Below are 21,219 nucleotides of genomic sequence, written 5' to 3'. Positions count from 1 at the left end.
CCTCGATCGCTCAATTGAATTCATCTAACTAAATACATTTTCATGAATAAGGAGTTAAGCACCACCGGCCTCTGCCAGATTCATTTGCAGTAAACGTGGATCCGTGTAATTGTACGTCATGTTTTCTGTATTCGGTCTGTCTCAGTCATGTGACTCCCGTGTGGATCCAGACCACAGGTCAGGAACAAAAGGAGTCAACATAGCTCAACTGATGGAACAGGAGTGGAGACACGGACGGCAACATCGAGAGATCAGAAGACGTGTGACAAATCACGAGGAGGCCTCCAGTCCGCAGCAGAGTGAGCGAGCTGCTGTTGACACTGGAGCCGCAGATGAGGCTCCCGCTTCATTTCCAGCTGGCTGAGACGCAGCGCTGCGTGGCTGCTTTAATGGTGCCTCGGCCGGATGCGCTGGGTGTGATGGATGATGGAAGATGGGCCGGAGGCAGCCGAGGGTGCAGCTGTGACAGGTAATAAATGAGCAAGCCCATCCAAGGGTACCGTGGCTGGGAAGAAGGAGACAGAGATTCTGTCGACACTTTATTACGCATCATCACCGTGCGAGAATCACGGCTACCAACTCGCTCATGATCCCAACCTGCCGTTTGCTGAGCGAGTTACCAAAGGTCTCCACCGGTGTGTGTGTGTGTGTTCACAGAGGAAAATAGAGATCTGATCACTGCGGATGTGACGGCAAAAATGAGGACAGGGAGAAAAGCACCAGACCTCAGCCGCCTCGGTGATGAAGCAGGGCCGGAGTGGACAGAGAATGAGTGACACCACCACCGCTGCCTGAAACGGCACTGAGAGTGTTGAGACTGCACCATCGGCTGGTGAGCCTCGCCCGCCTCACTGAGGTGTCAATAACCCAGAACACGCTCATGTCCGGGAGCGTGAGTGGCTGAAGTGGCCGCCACAGAAGCAAGACGCAACGCCATGACCACACAAGCACAGCACCATCAGAAGAACAGCCCTGGATTCGTACAAGGATTGGCAGCCTGCAGGTGAAGAGCCTGGAGTGGCACGAGCCAAGACTGGCCAAACCTTGGAGAGCAGAAGGGTCAGGCACGCAGAAGAGCTATACACGTTTAGAAAATGTTTATTTTCCAAGCCTTGTATCGGGATGTGACCTGTCCTGGTGCTACAGCTGTGGACAAGCCTACAAAAGTCAAGGAAAGAATCTGCCAGAGAAGGGAGTCTATGGCACCTGCGGTGTGTTGGACAGCTCAGTCGCTGAGTCCTTGGCTGCAGCTCACAGTTGCACCTGCGTGAGGAGGCGGGGCTGAAATATCTTGGTGGAGGCGGCCAGTGCTGTCACTCTTCAGCAGCTGCCCACCTGTGGAGGTTGAGGGTTCAGTGCCAGAGCTGTGAGTGCTCTTGAAGCAGTCACACTGTGACCATGAGCCGCAGGTCGGTGAGCCACAAGGCTGCTGCTTTAAGGGACCTGTTGGAGCAGGATCACATGAGGGCTCTCTCACCTGTGCCTCGGAGCAGGGCAGTCACGGGCGCAGCGTCACCTGCATCAGCAGCGCAGTTCATCAGCAGCCGCGTGCTCAGACTGGCCGGTGGCCACTCACCAAACACGTCTGCTCTGGATCCTGTCTGTGCCTCAGCAGCTGCTCCTCCAGACGCTGCTCCAGCTCCTTCTCAAAGTGATCCTCCGCAGCACTCTCACTCCTGAGGCGGAAGAAGAGCTCCATTGTTGACCACAAAGCACCTCACTGCTGCGCATCAACTCTGACCTTGTCTTATAGGAGAAGAAGGAGTCGGAAGAGGTGGTTGGTAAAAAATCATTCCGGCCAAACTCTGAATCCACGGTGCTCTCAGTCTCACTGCCACCCTCTGTGGAGCAATTGCACCCTCAGCTCAAGGAGACTGGAGAAACTCGGCCGACCGTACCTGAATTCAACTCTTTCACGAGGGAGGACATGGTGTTGGTGATGGAGTCAGCCGCGACGAGAAGGTCGGTCCTCAAGTTTCTTCTTGGACCTTCAGAGAAGAGCAGAGGCAGATGACGGAGCGGCCCAGGCCACGGCACACCAGCCCGGGCGTTACCCTGCGAAAAGGCCTCCTGCACATCCCCTCCCACACCCAGGAGGGAGTCCTGCGGGGTGTGTGTCGGGGTGGTGCAGGCAGAGTCCGAGTGGATGGGCGTGGGGATGGGCCTGTTGACGGTGTGACTGGGGGAGGAGCGAGGGGAGCTGGCACCCTGAGTCTGGAAGAGGTGGCCCACGTTAGCGCCACCTGCAGCGGCGTGCGGAGGCTCTGTGCTACCTTCAGAAGCATCATCAGCTGCTCCAGCTGCACCATGAGCTCCCTGCGACTCTCCTGCAGGGAAGACATTCTCTGCTCCAGCTCCTCCTTGCGTTGCCTGGCAGAAGAGACACGTGCTCAGGCAGGGAACAGCCGACCCCGGAGGACGGCTGAGACGAGGATACCTGAGGTGACGCAGCTCGGCCAGGAGAGTGGGGTTCTGCTGGGCCCGGTCCGGAGGCGGCTGCGAGGCCTCTTGGTGCTGCAGACGCAGGCGCTGGATCTCCTGCAGGATCTCTCTGCATCAGACACTGATTTCAGCGCCAGCTTTTAACCTCTGTTTCTGTGGACCAGGCAGAGAGAAGAAACGCAACCTGTTCTTGCTCTCCAGCTCAGCAATGAGCTGCCTCTGTTGTTTGTTGGCATCCAGCGAGCACGGGAGGTCTGTAGGGACCCTCTGCTGCTGCTGCAAAGCAAGCGGGAGACGCCACGTCAACCGGCTTCACTGCACTGCTCTGGTGGTGCTGGTGGTGGGCTTCACTCACCGCCGCGTCGGCAGCCAGGCGAGCAGCGTAGCGGGCGATGAGGCTGTGCTCTTCATCTTGATGGGCGCTGCCCTCCAGCAAACTGGTGGGGAGGAAAGTGGATGTGTCTCTTACAACTCACTAGTGGAAATGCCAAGGGTCTGGACTGAGCACTGACACATGCACCTGGTTAACTTGGGGGAAAATCTCTGAATTGTGACACTTTGACCAAAAAGACACATTGATGTATGTACCGCACTGTAACAATATATATAAAAAACCCCGTTTCAATCCATCTGAATCTCAGTTGAGATGAGCGCCGCCCGTCGTTAGAATGCAGTCAGGGTGGTGTAATGAGCTCTATTGACCACCAGGTGTCACTGTTCGCCTGCCATTCAAACCTCATGCGGCAGACGTTGAACACTGTAACGCGTCATTAAAAGGAGTACAGGAGAAGGTGTGAGTTCAGCAGAGCAAATCATCTCCAGCGGCGGCCCCACACCAACTAACCATGTTCTGGGGTTGTTTTGAAGCAGGTTCACATAGAGGCCAATGAGAGCGTGCTCGTCCTGGAGCCTGTCAGCCACGTGGAGGCTGTAGTTCAACCTGCAACAGTGTGGCGTTACACAGACAGTAACACACAGGCAGATGTGGCGGCTGGAGTCAGCGTGGAGTCCAGGGACGGCTTGAGACAAGCAAGGAGCCACGGCAAGAGGAAGGCCAGCCACAGGCGCTGCATTCACACTCTGAGCCGAGACAAACCCACAGAGGCGAAGGTCAGGCACACAGAGAGCCCCTTGCATCAAAGGACTTCACATCACTCCACGAGCGCGAGTGGGAGTCATGTCATGTTCCTGAGAGAAGCAGCCATCACTCGCAGGCGGGAGAGGAAGGAGGAGAGACTCCACACAGCCTGGATCTGGGTTCATGACACGTGTGGCTCCGTGATAGGGTCGCGTGACCACAAGCTTCGTATCAAGCGATGGCAGACGCTCAGGAAAGCAGCACGCTCTGACTCGCTTCTGCTCTGACTCCACCCTTCACGTCACCCTGCAGCTGCTGAGAAGCTCTCAGAAGCTGCGCCTCCTGGATCCACAGCTCTGTTAGAGTGCGCATGCTCCTCACAGAGCCACCTGAGCCACTCACCCTCGACCTTTCAGCAGATGAGGAGCGGCCCGCGGCCTCTCCGGCTCAGCACCTGCGTCCTGGCTGTTGGCAGAACTAGGTCCCTTCAGATTCAGACCGGTGGAGAGAGCGGGGGCCTCGGGGAGAAGGTGGCAGAGAACAGCCATTGGACTCACTGTTTGGTGGAGTAAGGGTTCCCTGACGTCGGCATGGAGTGGGAGAGCGAGTGCTCGGCGCTGTTGACGGGTCGAGGCGGCCTGAAGAGGACGGCAGACGTCAATCTTTCAAATCCAACAAGAATGAGTGACGTCGAAGGACGGCCCAGTCACTCACCAGGTGTCGCTAGTGAGAGCAGTGAAAAGAACAAGAGGACATGTGAGTGCAACACAGTGGAAGGGACTCCTGCGTTCATCTGAACAAAAGCGCCTCAGCGGGGGGCCGTCACCTCAGGCCCCATTAACGAGGCAGCCGCTCAGGGGGTCGCCATGGCAACCCGCCCGCCAGAGCGGGGGCCCCACACGGCCACGTCACCCCTGAGTGGCCCAGACGGCAAGCTGTTCTTACACGACGTGAGGCAGGTTGAGGGGTCTCTGGTCCAGCTCAGGGAAGACGGGGTGCAGCGGCTCCCGGCTAGAGGCGCAGCTCAGCGACTTGCTCAGCGCCTGCGACAGCTTCTTGGCGGGGGATTTCTGGGGACACAACAGACAGGTCCGCACGTGCGTCAGCACAGACACACGGCCGCCGGCCTCTTACCCACGACGTGTACTCCTTCATTTGATGCTGGTTGCTATGGGAACCGCTGGCATGGCCTCTCCAGAAGCAGTCCTGACACAGCTGGTAATGATGACACTGCTGGCAGCGGTAGCGGAAGCCCATCATGCTCTGGCTGTGGCAGTAGCAGCACTCCACCGGGTGAAAGACTGCACCAAGACACGCACAGCACCAGGATTACCACAGCCTGCTCCCCCACAGCCCGACGCGCCGGCAAACATGGAGGCGGCCCCCGCTCCACTGGCTGAGCCGGAGGTGACTCGAGAGCAAGGCGCAGCAACGTGCCGCAAACAGTCTGCACTTAGAAGGGCTCCTGCCGTCGCCACGGCGACGACGGGGCGTCACATACAGATGCTCAACAAATCAAAGCTTGGCCCAGCGTGTGGTCGGGCAGGAGACTCTAACATGAGGCCCACACTTCCACCCGCCGCAGAAGCTCTGTTCCAAGTCTCAGCTGGATGACGGAGCTCCGCCTCATTTCCGTCATTGGATGGTCATAATCAAGGGCATTGGAGCACAGCTCCGTCCCCCACCCGAGAACCAGACGCCAGGATGTGTGAGGAGGCCTGCGTGGGCCAGCCAGGACAAGAACCAGGGACAGCGACTCAGAGGAGCTGACTTTCATCCCGGCTGCTTCTCATGTGGCAGCGTGGAGCAAAGGGAGCCAGCAGCACATGAACAAGCCTTCTACTCCTGTTGCTTCTCCTCGCTGCTCCAGTGTGGTCACGTTAACGGCTTTTGCATCTCAGTCCTTTCTCTCAGCAACCGTCTTGAAGGTGACCTTCTTTAGTCAGTCTCCTCGCTGGTACTGGCCTTGACGGACAGCCAGCACAGGGTCTCTCCGGAGCCGCTGCCCGGGACGACAGCGCCACCTGAACACACAGGCTGTGCTCTCAGCCCTTCTAAAAATATCTTGTTTACTGTCTCACCGTTCTCCACGTTGGCAAGGCGATGCATGAGGGGCAGCCACACCAGGCAGGGAGGGGGCGGGTCTGACATCAGCGTATCCAGGAAGGTGTTGAGCGAGACCTCCTTCTGTTCAGGGGCCACACAGGAGACGCACGTCAGCGGCGACCGCAGCGCCGGGAAACCCCTCTCTCTCACCTGCTGGGCGAAGCAGGTCCGAGCGGCTTGCTCCGTGTAGCCGAACGACGGCCCTTCAAAAACCGCCACGGGCAGCTTGAGAGCCTCCCTCAGGAAGTGGTCGAACTGCGAGGGCACCATGGTCCCGGAGGCATCCGATATCTGGGCAAAAATATCTGGGAGCCACACCAGAGAGTCAATGACGATAGGCCGACCGCTCTGAGCTCAAACCCCAACCAGGTGTCACTGGGTCATTAGCGCACACCAACGCAGCAGCGCATGACGCGTCGCACCTCCGTCCACTCTCTCATGATGACGAGAGTCAAGTCTGCCACTCAAGTGCGACTTCAGCTTGGCTCAGGATTCAGTCAGGCCAGTAGCACCGACCGGACCTCACAAGAACAAAGCCCACCACCGTCGCATCCCTTCCAGCAGCGTCTCATCCACCTTCCTCATGAAGTGTTCAGTGCAGGACTGAGGGTCGTGGTACAAGAGCCTGACGTGCTTTTCTCATCGCCATGGAAACAGGCGCAGCACTGTTACTCACATCTTAATTTATCCAGGATCTTCCCTCCACAGATGGTTGCCACGGCCGTCTTCACCGCAAACAGCGACATCTTGCCATGGCCTTCCCTGAAAAGGAGCAAATGTGTGGCAGAGAGTCCACTTGAACCGGCAGGGGCCGCTTGTGCAGATATGGCCATGGCGGCGCCTCACTCACGGGTCGTAGGCCGCCAGCAGGAAGTGGAGCAGCAGGCTGATGGAGTGCTCCACGTTGATCTGGTGGGTGGTCGGCATGCGCTTGTTGAGCTGGTGAAATATGCTGGAGAGCAAGACCTGGAGACGCGCCACGCTCAGCTCGGCGCTGAGCTCCACGCTGTTGAGGCCGTTCTCACGGAAGGCCTCCATCACGTTCCAGATGTCCACCAAGTGCACTGCAACACACACACACACGCGCGCGCACGCCTGATATCAGCGGGTCCACACAGGCGCAAGCTCTCAGCCTGTGAGGACCTTGGGCTTTGTGAGGACTTCAAAATAACAGGCTGATTCTAACTGGGTTCCAGTCTGGTTCAGGGAGGCTGGGGAAAGGGTGATGGCCAGGAGCAAGGACAGAGATACAAGCATGTGTGTGTGTGTCCTGTGTGGAGGGTCCAAACAGAGGTCTAGTAAACAGTGCCAGAAATAAGCAGCTGAGTGAGCCAACTGTAGGAGGTGACACTGAGGAAGGAAGCGCAGGAGACACCTGCGTCGACCCATGGCAGGAGCCACCATCCATCAACAGCCAGCAGCCATGCTGAAGAACACACTCACGGTTACATTTCCGCTGAACAAATCGGAGCTTGCAGGCCGTCCTGTAGGTGGATAAGCGTATGGAGTCCAAGTCTTGAGCTCCTGTGGAGGAGGGACATGTCAGGAACGCCTTGACTGAACCACAAGTCTGCGCCAGCAGACAGACGCTCACTCACTCATCTCAGCCAGGAGCTGCCGTCTGTCCGCCATGGTGTGGCCACTCCGCCCCGGGTCCTGCGTCATTCTGGAAGAAGCAGCGCGTTCATGGCTCAGACTCATCTGCTGTGTGAGGTGACTCGGTGGCAACAGCCCACCGCCACTGCCCAGTGCACGCTTCGGCCAAGGTCAAAGGTCAAGCCTTCGCAGGATGTGGAAAATGTGTGGTGACCTTCTGGAAGCACGTGGACCATGACCTCTACACACAGGTCAACTGACTGACTTGGAAACCTCATCGACATGTGATTGTTCTTTACTTTTGATTCGATCTTTGGCTGAATGTTGTTTTCATGACGACACAGCGCAGCACTGACTGCTCTTATTGTGAAAAGCAACAAACAGAAGCCTTGACGTGACTCCACAACCAGCGGCAGCCACACTCTGGCAGGGGGCGGGGCCTCTCACGTGTCTCTCCGGGGAAACACGCAGCAGGCGTGAGGGAGCCAACAGAAGACTGGAGTCAGGCGAGGGTCCCGGCGAGGGCGCACGCCATGCCTGGCTGCACACCGGCCTCAGCAATCTAATACCGCCGGTCATGTGCTCCGTCGCCATGGCAGCAAAGATCCCAGTCGCTTCTCTCCTGAAAACACAGAGCCAGTCTCCCTCTGAGCGGGAGTTGGTCCAGAAAAGTTTTTCACCGGTGGAACAGGCTCTGTGCGTGGCGCTCTCTGCTGTGAAAGACCCGTAATCCAGGGGCGGCAAGTCTTTCAGAGGGGCCGAGACTCCACCCCAAGAGGTCAAGGTCCAGACAAGAGCAAGAGCCCAGGCAGCTTCTGTGGACTCAACACATGGAGTCCACCCCAGGACAGCAGAACCAGGGGGTGGCGCTGTGACTTTAGTGACGGATGACAGCAACATTTAAAACACTGCTCATCAGAGGGAGCCGCTCTTTGTTCACACCTTCACTGACACGACAGAAGCTTCTGTCTCAGGTCACAATCTGAGTCCCACCTGCAGATGGACATCAGCTTCCTGGCTGTGAAAGCCCTCAGTCCCCAGAGAGCAGCTTCAGCAGCGGCTTCCGTGGAGCAAACATAAACACTGGCTGCTGTTTCTGGTGGATGAACCCCTCCCACACTCCAGGTTGCTATTGACAACCAGAGGGGAGAAGACCCCGCCGGCCCGCGTCCTCGCCACACACACACACACACAGACACACACACAGCACAGACGGAGCCCGGTCACGTCAACAGTACCTGTGGCACAGGACCATCGTCCGCTGCTCTCTGCTCCTCGCGACAGCCAGCCGACACCACAACAACACGTCTGACTTTAGAAGGAGCGCCGGCTCTATCTTTAACTGCGAGAGCAGGCTGGACATTCCTGCGCAGCTTTAGCAGCGCTCTGGTTGCAGACGCCGACCTCACAGCTGGCTCCGGCCCAGCAGACCCCCCTCCGCCTCGCGGCCCTCTGCTGGTGGTGCTCTTCTGCCGTCACCCGCTCATTCAGCCAGGCCACATCCAGGCTGACGCCAGCGGGACGTGTCCAGGCTGAGAGCCTCCACCCAGCTCTGTTCCCGCCTCCCAAATCAACCAACTGGCAGGCGAGCAGCAGCTCTACTCCCAGTCTCTCACAGATGTTTTTGACAGGACACCAGAAAAGCACCGGGACGCAAGTCCTCTCACACTGGAATGATGTCACGCACACAAACTCTCAGCAGGGGGCGCTCGCGCTCCAGACCCCGGGCCAGGAGAGGTTGCTGGACCCAGAGGACCAGCAGGATCCTCAGGTGTGGCATGCTGTGTGTGAGTCAGGCTGTCTCCTCTGATGGTAGATGGTGTCAGACCGCGGCGCTCACTTCTGTCTCCTCAGATGTGCAGAACCGACCTTCAAACACAGGCAGAGCAGCGCAGCTGTTCCCACCCATGGGCCACAGGTTATTTTTACACCACTAACTTCAGCGGCTCGGAACCCCAGGAAGGGCTCTCTTCTCCGGCAGCTGATCGCCATGGTTTCCACTGCCGAGGCGCCAGGCCTCTGGGAAAGTTGCTGGAAACCAGCAGAGGAGTGGATTTATGTTCCTGCCAGCAGGCGCTGGACTTATGGCTCCGCCTCTTTCAGACCATGCCTGTGGCTCCAGGCAGGAGAAGGAGCCCCATCTCAGCGGATATAAGCCACCTGCCCTCTGCTGGAGGACGAGGTCTCGGCCGATGAGCTGTGTCTCTGCGGTTCCTTCAGCAGAATCTGAGCGCGGCAGCTTCACCAGCTGCTCCTCACCAGTCTCCTCCACTCTCTGCTGACCTTGTAATTTCAGCATCACAGCCCTGACTTGGAGTGGCGTCTCGCCTGTTCTTCTCATTGAAGACCTGTGCTTGAAGTCGCAGGTGACTTTAGGTTCGAGCCAAGTCTCTGGTGTTCAGGACCCGGCTGGGCCTCATGAACCGACCTGGCGTGCTGGACTTGGCCCCGAGCCTCGTGCTTGGCACTTCATCAGCTGGGTCAGGAAGTGAAGCTCAACAAACAAACTACATGCCTGACTTGGATCCGCAACAAAGACACCGCGCTCTGCCCTTCAAACACACGGGTGTATGGAAGACAACCGTCTTCCAATGGATGGAAGGCTGAAACACTCGCTCTAACCTCAGTGTCTCCAAACAACAGCAACAACCAGCGGGCTTTAGGTCGTCGCTGCAGCTGCTGGAGCTTGGAAGGTCGGAGGGTGAGGGTTCAACAGCCGAGCGCACCGGCACCGCGGCGCCAACACCTGTCCGCGCGCACACGCGACGACGAACCAACTTGAGGTGCGAACCGAGAGCGAGGTGGCTGATGGAGTCCGGCGGCTGTGGCGGCAGCGGCAGCGGCTGCAGCCGCGGCTGCCGCCCCGCACCGGCTCCGCGCTCACACTCACCGCGATCCATGTCGAGGCAGGTCTCCGCGCGCGGTCCCGGTCCAGATCAGCCCGTCTTGGATGTCGCGGCCGCGCAGCTGGTGCCGTGGAAATGTTCGGCAGCGCGCTGGAGGAGCTCAGCCAGGCAGTGGGCGATGACGTAATGCGGAACCTCGCCGCTTGCGTCAGTGCGCCTCGGCTGCGAGTGCTGCGGGTCGAGCTACCAAGACTAGATTGTGGTTCTGACACATGTGTGACCGTCCACGGCCAGCGATGACGTCAGCTCGGACTACACCTCTTCAGTTGAGCCGAAAACCTTCAAGACAGATGTGAAATCTAAAGTGATTTTTCCAAAAGAAGTCCCATCTATCGATGACTATTAATGAAACACACGACACATCCATATAGTTGAAGTCGAACCTCTAAACACATTGCAAGCCCAGATGAAAGTAAAGAAAGTCAGAATCAGTTTGATGTGATTTCAGGACAGCGCTGCCACTGGCTGAGGGAGAAATGTATGGATATAATAACAACAACACAACAATCTCACAATATCATTTCAGTGAAACCAAAAAATCTGCCTATCATTAATATCACTTTTCATTGTCACCATTTGGCCGAAGCGTCACAAAACTGTAAAACAGCATTATAAGGTTAAATGTTTTCCTTTAGATTGTTGAACGTTGGAGCAAGAGGATGTAACTGAACTGACTGCTGTATTCCCCACTGGCCCTTGAACGCACCACAGCCCCGCCCCTCGTAGTCGCTTGTTGCTAAGCAACCACAGATGGAGCTTGACGGGACTTGGTCCCAAACTTTGAAGAACGTGCGTTCAAAACAGCCGAGTGGCTTCAGCGCCGCCGCTGCTGCTGCTGCTGCTGTCGCGTCTCAGTGTCCGTCGACATGAAAGCTGATCGCCGTCGATGGTGAAGTGAATCCCGCCATGACAACGACCCCCTTCGCTCATCAATTTATCATGAGCTCAGTCAATTAAAGCTTTTGTCGCAGCTCGGTGAGCAGCGCAGAGTGCAAGGTACAGTCGGCAGAGTGGAAGTGACTGCTGCGGAGTTGGGCCAGTGCTGGAACCTCCACTTGATCAACGAGGCCTTCTCTTGCCGCAAGGAGTCAAGGAGCCGCCATGCCGGAGCAGCCAGGTGAGAGGAGCAGGCAGGTGAGAGGAGCAGGTGAGAGGAGCAGGTGAGAGGAGCAGCCAGGTGAGAGGAGCAGGTGAGAGGAGCAGGTGAGAGGAGCAGGTGAGAGGAGCAGCCAGGTGAGAGGAGCAGGTGAGAGGAGCAGGTGAGAGGAGCAGCCAGGTGAGAGGAGCAGGTGAGAGGAGCAGGTGAGAGGAGCAGGTGAGAGGAGCAGGTGAGAGGAGCAGGTGAGAGGAGCTGGTGAGAGGAGCAGCCAGGTGAGAGGAGCAGGCAGGTGAGAGGAGTAGGTGAGAGGAGCAGGCAGGTGAGAGGAGCAGGCAGGTGAGAGGAGCAGGTGAGAGGAACAGGTGAGGGGAGCAGGTGAGAGGAGCAGGCAGGTGAGAGGAGCAGGCAGGTGAGAGGAGCAGGTGAGAGGAGCAGCCAGGTGAGAGGAGCAGGTGAGGGGAGCAGGTGAGAGGGAGCTGCTCTTCTCCTGCACAGGGGGAATCTTGGTGCAAAATAGCTCTTATGCTTAGGAAAGGAAGCCTCAGTTTATCGAGTCATTGGCCAAATGAAAGAGTTTTGAAAAGTGCGACGCCTTGTCTGTCAACATAGTTCCACCTCTTCTTGGAGGCCTCAACTACACCGGCTACGTGTGGTAAGAGGATCAGAGCATCAGTGTTGTCATGCAGCTCCAGGTTTGGGGAGGCCAGTTGAACTCTGACTCAGTCAAGAGTCAGAGTCAGGCCTTGTCTGACGTATCCTGCGTCTGCACCAGGGGATCCGTGTGTGTTTGCAAATGTGCGTCTGCAGGTCATCGCTCGCACCCGAGCCAGTCAGAGAGCACGCAGCTGCGTTTGATCAGATCCATTCAGCGTGCGTGTCAGAGGAGCTGGTGACGAGCCGAACCCTCAGGCTCTGTTCGACTGCAAAGATTCATCAGAGAGACAAAGACATGAAAACAGATTTCCCACCTTGTTTCTTATCAAGGGGGTTTCACTTGCAGTTTGTGGCGTCAGTCGAGTCGTTGGTTTCATCGGATGTTCCCACTGTATCCGCACGTCCTTCCTTCGCTCTCAGTCGGTCTCAGCGGCTGGTTTGGCGTCTGATGACGCTGCGTCCCTCTGGAGTGCAGCACGTGTCCACCAGATGGCGATCTCTCACCGCTCAGCCTCTGGCCCTTGGCTGCGCTCGTCTCTCTCGGCTGCTCGGTGTCTGACGAGTCTGCGCTCAAAGAAAGGCTTTTACAGCCAAATAATCCTCGTAATTGCTTTTCAGGGTGAAGCTAGTGATTGTTTGCGCACACAAGCGTCTGCTGTTCCCCTGATTTTTGGCGAACAAGAGTTGATCAGCCTGACATTCATGAGGTGCTTCCAAGGCTTGAGACGAGTGGTGAATGGAAACACTCGGAGACTTGGCCATTGTTGTTGCAGACGGAGCTGAGTGTGCCTTCCACGCCTCTCCCTCACCAAGTGTCAGCAGAGCCCTTCACCACGTCCAGGAGCTGAGGGCGAAGGTGCTCAGCGGCTGCCGGCAGGTGACCCTGGCTGCGGCGGAGGAGATCGCCGCAGACCCCTGAGACTGAGAGCTTGTCTGTGTTGTTGTTGTTGTCCAGCCAGGAAGACAGGCGGCTGGCTTTCATGGAGCGACTGAGCGGTGCGGCCCAGCTCTCAGGTAACCTGCTCTGTGGTGAGTGAGTCGGGAGGGACGAGCTCCAGGCTGGATCTTAGACCGTGGACAGGACTTGAACGGTGACAGGTCCGAAGCCGTCCTTGGGCTCCGGCTCCCTCTGACAGTTCCTCCATTGATCTCAGTTTTAATCTTCACCTGAATGAGAAGCACAAAAGCGCTGCTCTCTGCAGGCGCTTGAGTCTATGACCCTGCTCCATTCGTGATGCGAGACCCTGACTGGTGCTACTGAAGTGTCTGTTTCTCCCAAAACTCTGTCAGTCAGAGACTCCACACCAAGTGCCCGAACTCTGACTCTTTGACGTGGACCCAGCTCTTTGTCCAGGGCATCGCCATCAGCACCCAAGGTGAACATCGTCTGTGTTGAGCGTTTGAGCTGCCAGACAGAGATGGATCACGAGTGAAGTGGTTTTGAAATAACCCTCCAGGAAGTTGCCCACTGTCAACAGTGGTGAAGGAAATAAAGCATGTCCTTGAAGAGGTGGTGTATCTGCTGGAGCGTCTGGAGGCAGATCGGCAGCGCGCTGAAGATTCCCTCCTGAGGGAGAAGAGGAAAAAGCTCTTCCTGGAGACACAACTTCAGAGGATCTCAGCAAGGAAGTGTGGTTCCACGATTGAAAAGGGTCAGTCGCAGAGCGTCGGCCGTCGTTTTGGATCCCCATGACAATGAAGAGGTTTCCTCCGTCTTTACCTTTGCAGAGAAAGACACGTCCAACAAAGACATCTCTGACCTGAAGTGGCAGATAAAGTGCGCGTCGGCTGCTCTTGAGCAAGTCGGCGGTGCGCTCTCAGACACCAAGGTTTTGAACCAGCGCTTTCACCAGGACGTCCACTGTGCCAGAGAGCAGCTTGTCAATCTGAAGGCGCAGCTTGATGTTCAGGAGCGGCTGATACAGGATGTGACTCGACAACAAGCTGAGGTACAGGTCAAGAGCCTCCCCGCGGCACCCTGAGCAGGAGATGTAGGGGGCGCTGTGCAACTGTGATGTGACAGTGAGGAAAGAGTGACAGAAGAACCGTGGCGTTCATCCATCTAGCTTCAGTTCTTTACTTGATCATAGCTTTTAAATGTATGTGGCGACCAAAGTCCTGCCTTGGCTGATGCTCCTCACAAGTCACAAGTCCCTTGTCGTCAGCAGCAGTGTCATGTCTCTCTGGTCCAGGCAGATGAGGAGCACTGCAGGGTGCAGTCGCATCTTCTGGCAGCAAAGGAGGAGATGAAAAAGTTGGAGCAGCAAACCAACAAGGAGAAGGATTGGATGAGCGAGGAGCTCCTGCTGCTGAAGACTGCGCTGGACGCCCAGGTGTAAGTAACAGGCGCTGTGTCTTTCCACAACAAGGCATGAAACCATCGACCGGTGCTGGACCTCAGGCTCAGGGTCAGTTCTGTTTCTCTCCCAGGACCCAGTTGCAGCAACTGGAGGAACAAGAAAGGCATCTAAGTGCTGAGATCAAAGAAGCGGAGACAACCGTTGCCACTTCAGAAGAGAAGTGCGTGGCCTTGGAAAAGGACATTCCAGAAATGGAGGTGTTGGAGACGGAACAAAAGCGGCAGGTGGGTAAACACTTGAAGGCTGGGACAGAGAAATCCACAGTGCTTCCCTAAAACCTCTCAGATTTCCCGCCTGAAAAGAAGAGTTGAGGATGAGGCGCAGCTCAACCGAAGACTGGAGGAGGAGCTGGCCGTCCTGTGGCAGAAGCTGGAGGAAAGCGTGAGTCCTTCTCTGGCTGCGTCCTGCTGTACGGCTGTTGGCTCTCTCCATGGCGCACAGAAGCAGGAAGGAGAGGCCGAGGTTGCCCTCGTCCGAGAGCAGCTGTGGTCCAAACGCAGCGCTCACGCCGCTCTTCGCACCCAACACCTGGAGGATGAGCGGATGGTTGAGGAGAACAAGATGAAGATTTCACAGAGGTGCGTGGCTGGTGCCAGACTGCGCTGGTGTTTTACAATGCAGATGTGTGCGTGAGTTAGTGAGAAGGCAGTGGAGCAGATGCTGGAGCAGAGAGAGCAGATGCTGCAGAAAATCTCCCACAATGATGAGCAGTTGGGAAGAGCCAGGGAGGAGGTGACCCGAGGGCTGGCCCGCCTCCGTGTGAGCCGCGCCGAGCTGCAGGAGCAGGAGCGCCGCCGCGGGCTGAGGGAGCAGAGGGCCGGGGTCAGTGAGGGCGAGCGCTGCGGCTGCAGGCACGGCCGCTCACCTGGCCCTCTCTCTGGCCTTCGCAGGAGGAGCTGGAGTCGCTGAGGAGGGAGCGGCGCCGGCGGGAGGCCCTCAGGCGGCTGCTGCAGGTACGGCTGTGGCCCGCCACCTCACGCCTGTCAGACGCCTGTCAGCCATCATGGAGCTTTGTTTCAGGGACAGTGTGCGCAAATCAGCCATCAGCTTCAGGAGCAGCAGAGGAGCTCAGATTTGGTCTTACGGAAGCTGAAGGAGGAGTTTGAAGATGTCCACTCAGCCACGGAATCTTTGGAAGCCAGACTTGAGGTAGTGACGGCGCCACGCGCTGCGCTTCACAGCAGGGAGGCTGCCAGGCCCTTTGTCCTTTCAGGAGCTGAAGAAGCAGAGGTCCCAGGTGGAGCGGGTGGAGTCTGAGCACAAGGAGGAGCTGGCCCAGCTCCGGAGAGAGCAGCAGCTGAAGCTGGAGCGCCTGAGTGCCGTGAAGGTAAAGGGCAGATGCCGAGCTGATACCGGACTGTCAGCGCTGGCGTGCTGGTGTTGGCAGGCCATCGAGGCCGCCTCGGCGCTGAGGTACGAGCAGGTCCTGAGCCAGATCACTGGCCTCCAGAGGGAGACGGAGCAGCTCAGGCAGGCCTCGGCCCGCGCGCAGGACGACCTCGGCGCCATGCCGGAGGTCATCGCCAGGCTCCAGTGAGGCACCTGACACGGCCACGTGAGCTCCGCCCCTGAGGGCGGCTGTTTCAGGTGCTGGACCTCACCCTGCCTCCTCCTGCTTCCAGGAGGGCTCTGGGTGCGGCGGAATTCACAGACGGCTCAGCTGCGCTCCTATTGAGCACCTTGCGGTCCGATATCAGCAGGTGCCAGCGTGGAAGGCAGCGATCCGTGCGGCGCCACGCGGCACAGGTCGCCGGCAGGACGACGCGGGCGGGCCAGGCCAAGGTGAGGACGGCTGCACTGCTGTTTCCTGAGCCATCGATAGACCTCTATAGAAGTGCGTGGGAGAGAGAGCCACCCTGTTTGTTTGTCTGTGGATTAGTGTCAGCACGTGGCTCGTCACCATACTTCCCTGAAGATGCGGGAAAAGAGGCTGTGAGCAATTAAAATTACAAGCCGTGGTCAATCTTGTTGAAGTGCTTTTCGCACAAATGACAACTGGCTGTTGTTATAGTCTTTTCTCCGCGCGGATTTGATGATGCGTGTCCTGTGGAAATGCCTGCTCTTTTTTCTACCTGTGTCTTCCCGCTCACGGCTGCGGCGACGCCCGCTCGCGCTCAGGATGCGCACGTGCGCGTGCACGACAGGAAAGGGCAGGCGTGCGCGAGATATTTATTCCAAGGTTTTCATCTGCAGGATTATCAGCCCCAGCCAGAGCCTCTCTGCTGATGGGGGTTTCACATGGCTTATCTAATGTGAAATCGCCATGTGGTATATAGTTTCATTAAACGGTGATCAAGAATGCATTAGTTCAAAACAAGAAAAGGCAATGGAGCTTAGGCTGCCATGCATCCAAGTGCAGCAACTTTAAGGAAGTTGTTGGGCTGAGACAATTTGAGAATTAGAAGTCTTCCTCATAGACACAACTCCCATTAGCCTGATAAAAGGCAGCCATGCAAAGAAGGGCTCCAGTCTCTTTCACTTGAGGAAGTGCGAGGCGAACACACAACAATACTCCTCGCTAAATAAAAAGATCAGCCTGGACTTTTTTTTTTTACCGAAATTGGTCATTTTAATCACTGGGGCCAACATAAAGCGCGCAGATAATGTCTGCATTAGCATAACATAATAAGCAGAGTGTGCATCCAGGAGTCACCGAGCATGAAGCCCGATGCTTGGACGCCCTTAAAAATGAGATTCCTAATAAAGCTTTTAGAAGCCTCGGCTGCCGCGGGTCGGGAAGCTTGTGTCGCCCCTGGGGACGCTCCTTTCAGTGGGTCCTCACTCTCTGTGGGAGGGTGCAGGCGGGTCCCAGAGGCAGCTCCTCTCGTGTCCGAGCGCGCTCTCTGCTGAGGGAGTGGGAACTGGACGAGCCGGCCGTCAGAGCGCAGCGGCTGCTCATGAAGCGCAGGGGTGTTTTGTACGTCTGGTTTCGGTGGCGTGATCACGGCTCCACGTCGGGCGAGGACAACGTAAAGAATGCAACGTGCCGACGCCATCACTTTCTTATGAGCAATGAAGTGTCCTTTGTTCCATTCACACTTCACCACAGCGTCAGATGGGCTTCGTCAGTGCTGCATGGAGCAATTAAAGCTGAAATCAATAGGCAGCATTTGTCTTGCTCACAGCGCCTCTGTCTGCTGGCTTCCACTCATCACTCCGCTGCTGCGCTGCTTTACTGCAGAGCCCCTCTTCATCCTGGACCTTCCCAGGCAGGCTCATCTGCAGGAAGGTGTCCAGCCGCCCGTCATGCCGTCACGCTCGCCGTCCACGTGGCACCAGCCTCTGTTGCTGACCGCGGCTCCTCAGCAGTCAGATGATGGTCGGCGGCCACTACTGAGACTGAAGGGAGCCCTGCGCCCAGACAAGTCTTGCTTTGAACTCCATCTGAAACACTCGTATTCCTATCACTAGATACGCTGAGCTCTGTGAGCCACCACAGTAGATGGCCTGGTAACCCCCCGGGCTCACGGCACATTCCAGCATGTTCCTCCATGAACCAGCTGGGAGGGGCTTCAGTGGTGGTGGCGGGTGCACTGACATGAAGAGGGAGCTTGCCGCTCTCATGCCTGACGGTGGACCGCCAAGCATCAGCCAGCAGGCCGCGTTTGGCCCACGGGCCGTGCGTTTGATCGGCCTGCTGACTGGTGTGCGGTTGACCCGGGACCAACGTGTGTGTGTGTGTGTGTGTGTGTGTCTCCAGGAAGCCCTGGCTCTGGCCCTGGAAGAGAAGAAGCGTCTGGCGGCAGAGCATGAGGAGCTGAAGAAGCTCCTGAGCAAACACAGGCAGCAGACTGTGCGTGTGCTGAGTGAGAGCAACCACGCTCATCAATCTCTCCAGTACTACACGCAGGTAGGAGTCTAATACCTCTCTCCCTCTCCCAAAGTTTCTTTCAAACATTGCCTCAGTTTTTAATTATTTTTCATGACTTTGGCTGTGGACCCTGCTGCTTGGCTTCTGGCTGGGTAACTCTTCCCTGCTTGAGCAGCCACTCGCACAGAGGCTTTCCTCCACCAGCCAGGAGGTGATGCAGCTAGCTAATAATGTGGACATCACTTTGGAGGGAGGAGGATGATGGATGTGACATCACCTAATGGCAGCAACACGGCTCCGCCTCCGCAGGGAGCGGATCATGTCGACACCACATGACGACTTGCTGCTCTCTTGGAGCCGCTGACGTCCCTGTGTGGAGGGCTGGGAGCCGGGTGGGATCAGCCTGAGCTGAAGCCCGCAGCCTTTCTGACCCTGGCGCTGGAGACACGATGGAGTGCTCCTTGTTTGTGGCAGGAGTGACTAATGCCGACCCTGGAGCAATTCCTCATCTAACTGCATGAATGTTATCAAGGGAGAAATGCATGCAGAAATAAAATCCTGTGGACAGGATTCTCCACGCTCGTGATCAAAGCCTGATTTTCTTCCGGCTGCAGATTCAGCCCTCGCCATTCCTTGTTTGTTTCAACTCTACGACGGCGGCTCCTCGCCTTCTGCTGTGAGGCTCAATGTGGTTTGTCTGAACAAGCCTCTGTGGCAGGCAGCACTGGCACAGACTTCACCTGACACTCAAGCAGCCGCTCACACGCGCGTGGACGCTCCTCACACGGCCTCCTGTCTTTGGCGCTCACTGGCTGTGGTTGTCAAGGCGCTGACTGAGCAGGGACCAGGCCGAACGACCTTCATCCCACCGTCATTGCCATGGAGACCTTTCCATTCCTGTCCTTCGTCAGGCTAGATGATGCCATCAACAAGGCCCCTGAAGTACGGTCTTCCTTGATCATTGCACTGTTGCCGGGGGGTCATTTGTGACCCCGTGATGCCGCGTCCAGGGAGGAGGAAGACCAGCTTCATGGCCATGTGACGGTCAGCCAGTCAGGAAAAGCCCACACATCTGTGGATTCTGCCAAATCTGAAGCTTTTCACCTTTGCGTCTTGGCTTTGTGGTCTGATTTGGAGGAGACTCGGGTTAGCAGAGGCAGTGGCATGGCGACATGGCGACCGTGCCTTGCTGTTGTCGTTCAAGCGTTGACGGTAGATGACAGGATGGGCCCCTGGTAAGCACCAGCTGAAGGCTCCTTGGTTGAAGAGCCCACTGCCCTTTTCACCAGCTGAACCACGACAGCCAGTCTTCTGAGGGCGGCGGAAACGGCGGGTCTGACTGGCTCTGATGGAACACTGCCAGTGCTGGTCTACCACAGGAAGCTCAGCCACAAGGGGGCGCTCGTGAAGCAAACGAACCTGTCCACTCTTGGTCATCATTAACCCAGGCAACTTTGCTGGACGGCACCTCCTGTGGAGCCGTTAGCCTGTTAGCATACGTGCGTTTCATCAAGTCAAGCGTCGGCTCTGGCGAAGAGCGTGGATCACCACTGCTCCTGCCGCCGCACCACTCTGGACCATGAAGCGCACGCCTCTCATTGTCTTTCCTTGGTGGCTGAGCTAATTCGCCTTCGTTGCCAACGCGCCGGGGAACACATTGCCGGGGAACGATAAGCTCTGTGGCAAGACTGGAGAGATGGGGAGCAAAGCAAAGCAGCGGCATCTATCAGAATTTAAAGCTCTTTGCTGGAAACTGTGTTCCAATAATAAAGCGAGCAGCGTGTCTTTCCGAGAGACTAGGAATAATTTCTGCCTTCAGTGGGGGGTTCATGACTCCGTGTGTATGTGTAAAATATGTCTTGAGGGGATTGGTATAAAGTTAAACTGGGTGAAGTCGAAATATTTTACTCATCAGCTTTGCAGTCACAGAGTTTGCCTCGGCTAGAACAAAACCGCTGAAGCATTTAGAGAAAATTAACCCCCCATCCTGGCAGCCAGATGTGACTGGATCCTGATGAGTGCACACCAGTGGGCAGAGAGAGCAGGAGACTGTGAAATTCCTGTCAGGCCCGTGTACTGCAGAATGGGCTATTGACTGCTTTCTCTATTCCCCTCCATCATTCTTCTTGAACACTGCCATTAATTTCCTCTGCTGCCTTACCAGTTCCTTTTCTCTGCCGTTTCTCCCTCCAGCTCTCTTTGTTGCAGAAGAGGATGCACAAAGCTTTGGTGAAACACTCGAGACGACACGGCCTCCACATGCCGTGGGAGCTGGACGGCTGCCAGTCTCTTTCTGGGGAGACGCTGGAGCAGAGAGCCCCCGCAGCTCAGGTACTTGCAGATCCACCAGCACAAACCTTCACTGAAGGACTCGCCGTTGTCCCAGCCTGGGTGTGGCGGTGGCATCTGCCGCCGACTCGCTGTTACGCCCGCCGTTGTCTGAGCTCCTGGTGTGTGGCGTCGTCTTTGCCAAGCAAGAGCAGCCAGGCGTCCTCCAGCCGAACAGCCGCTGTAAACGTCGAGACTTTAGAACGAGAGAAGCCGGCAGACACACAGTGGTGGCTCCATCTCCTGGACGCCTGCTGCGTCTCGGACCACACTTCTGAGCTCACCTGACTCGAGAACGGGTGCCTCCCTCTTCTCTCCACCTGTCTGTCCTCATGGTGGCTCCAGGACCTGGTGCTGCTGGCGTGGGCAGGGAGGCTCCTTCGCTCACACCACAGTCCCCTCCACCTGGCTGGCGGTGCAGACTGTGCTGCGCTGACGCTGTTGTGGAGGAGAGCGCCCTCACGCCGGCTGCTCTGCAGCAGGACAGCCTGGGCTTCTCTGGAGCTCTTCACCTCTGGCTCCCACTCCCAGCCAGCCTCTTCCTGAGGGCCTCTAACTGCAAGCCGACAAACAGCCTGCTGCAAGCCAACAGCCCCACTGAAATGTTCCGGGGGAACGCAGCGCCCGTGACCCCGAGAAGCCAGATAACCTTCGCTGAGTCTTGAACAAGTGGATTCTGCAAGGTTGAAAACTCGGGCTCCTCAATTAGCAGATAATGGCTGTCTAATCTGCAGCGTGATGTGAGATGAGGTCGAAGCGGACGGAGAGGGACAGTGATGGAGCTGCTCCAAATGTCCTGTCCCAGGTGCAGGTGACTTGTGAGATCCACGTCTCTCTTC

General features: G+C 57.0%; 2 protein-coding genes across 4 annotated transcripts; one reads left to right on the top strand and one right to left on the bottom strand.

Annotated features, from left to right (window-relative positions):
• Positions 1 to 391: 391 nt before the first annotated feature.
• dtna (dystrobrevin, alpha) lies at positions 392 to 9,848 on the bottom strand. Of its 3 annotated transcripts, XM_053883840.1 has the most exons (23): positions 8,461 to 9,848; positions 7,225 to 7,292; positions 7,070 to 7,150; positions 6,477 to 6,690; positions 6,303 to 6,388; positions 5,777 to 5,931; positions 5,602 to 5,707; positions 4,655 to 4,821; positions 4,466 to 4,590; positions 4,235 to 4,243; positions 4,078 to 4,158; positions 3,923 to 3,985; positions 3,287 to 3,382; positions 2,798 to 2,879; positions 2,627 to 2,718; positions 2,438 to 2,551; positions 2,274 to 2,370; positions 2,055 to 2,214; positions 1,899 to 1,988; positions 1,742 to 1,841; positions 1,573 to 1,676; positions 1,478 to 1,516; positions 392 to 1,335 (listed from the first exon to the last, which is right to left on the bottom strand). In XM_053883840.1, the coding sequence occupies exons 1-23, from the start codon at positions 8,583 to 8,585 to the stop codon at positions 1,226 to 1,228; spliced, it is 2,364 nt and encodes a 787-aa protein (XP_053739815.1). In that variant the 5' UTR covers positions 8,586 to 9,848; the 3' UTR covers positions 392 to 1,225. The 3 variants fall into 3 exon arrangements, with proteins under 3 accessions (XP_053739815.1, XP_053739816.1, XP_053739818.1); XM_053883841.1 differs by lacking the exon at positions 3,923 to 3,985; XM_053883843.1 differs by lacking the exons at positions 3,287 to 3,382; positions 3,923 to 3,985.
• LOC128769703 (trichohyalin) lies at positions 8,638 to 21,045 on the top strand (the record flags this gene model as incomplete). Its single annotated transcript, XM_053883644.1, has 20 exons — positions 8,638 to 8,707; positions 12,691 to 12,758; positions 12,837 to 12,895; positions 13,172 to 13,257; positions 13,339 to 13,533; positions 13,610 to 13,830; positions 14,074 to 14,216; positions 14,312 to 14,465; positions 14,527 to 14,622; positions 14,683 to 14,819; positions 14,880 to 15,063; positions 15,132 to 15,194; positions 15,262 to 15,390; positions 15,455 to 15,568; positions 15,629 to 15,774; positions 15,864 to 16,023; positions 17,942 to 18,091; positions 20,246 to 20,383; positions 20,726 to 20,742; positions 20,802 to 21,045. Coding segments are annotated over 20 exons (2,574 nt in total), but the record flags the coding sequence as incomplete, so codon positions are not given.
• Positions 21,046 to 21,219: the final 174 nt, after the last annotated feature.

This window comes from Synchiropus splendidus, chromosome 13, assembly GCF_027744825.2.
Source record: "Synchiropus splendidus isolate RoL2022-P1 chromosome 13, RoL_Sspl_1.0, whole genome shotgun sequence".
Lineage (NCBI taxonomy): Eukaryota > Metazoa > Chordata > Actinopteri > Syngnathiformes > Callionymidae > Synchiropus > Synchiropus splendidus.
This window is presented reverse-complemented; position numbering and strand designations above follow the sequence as displayed.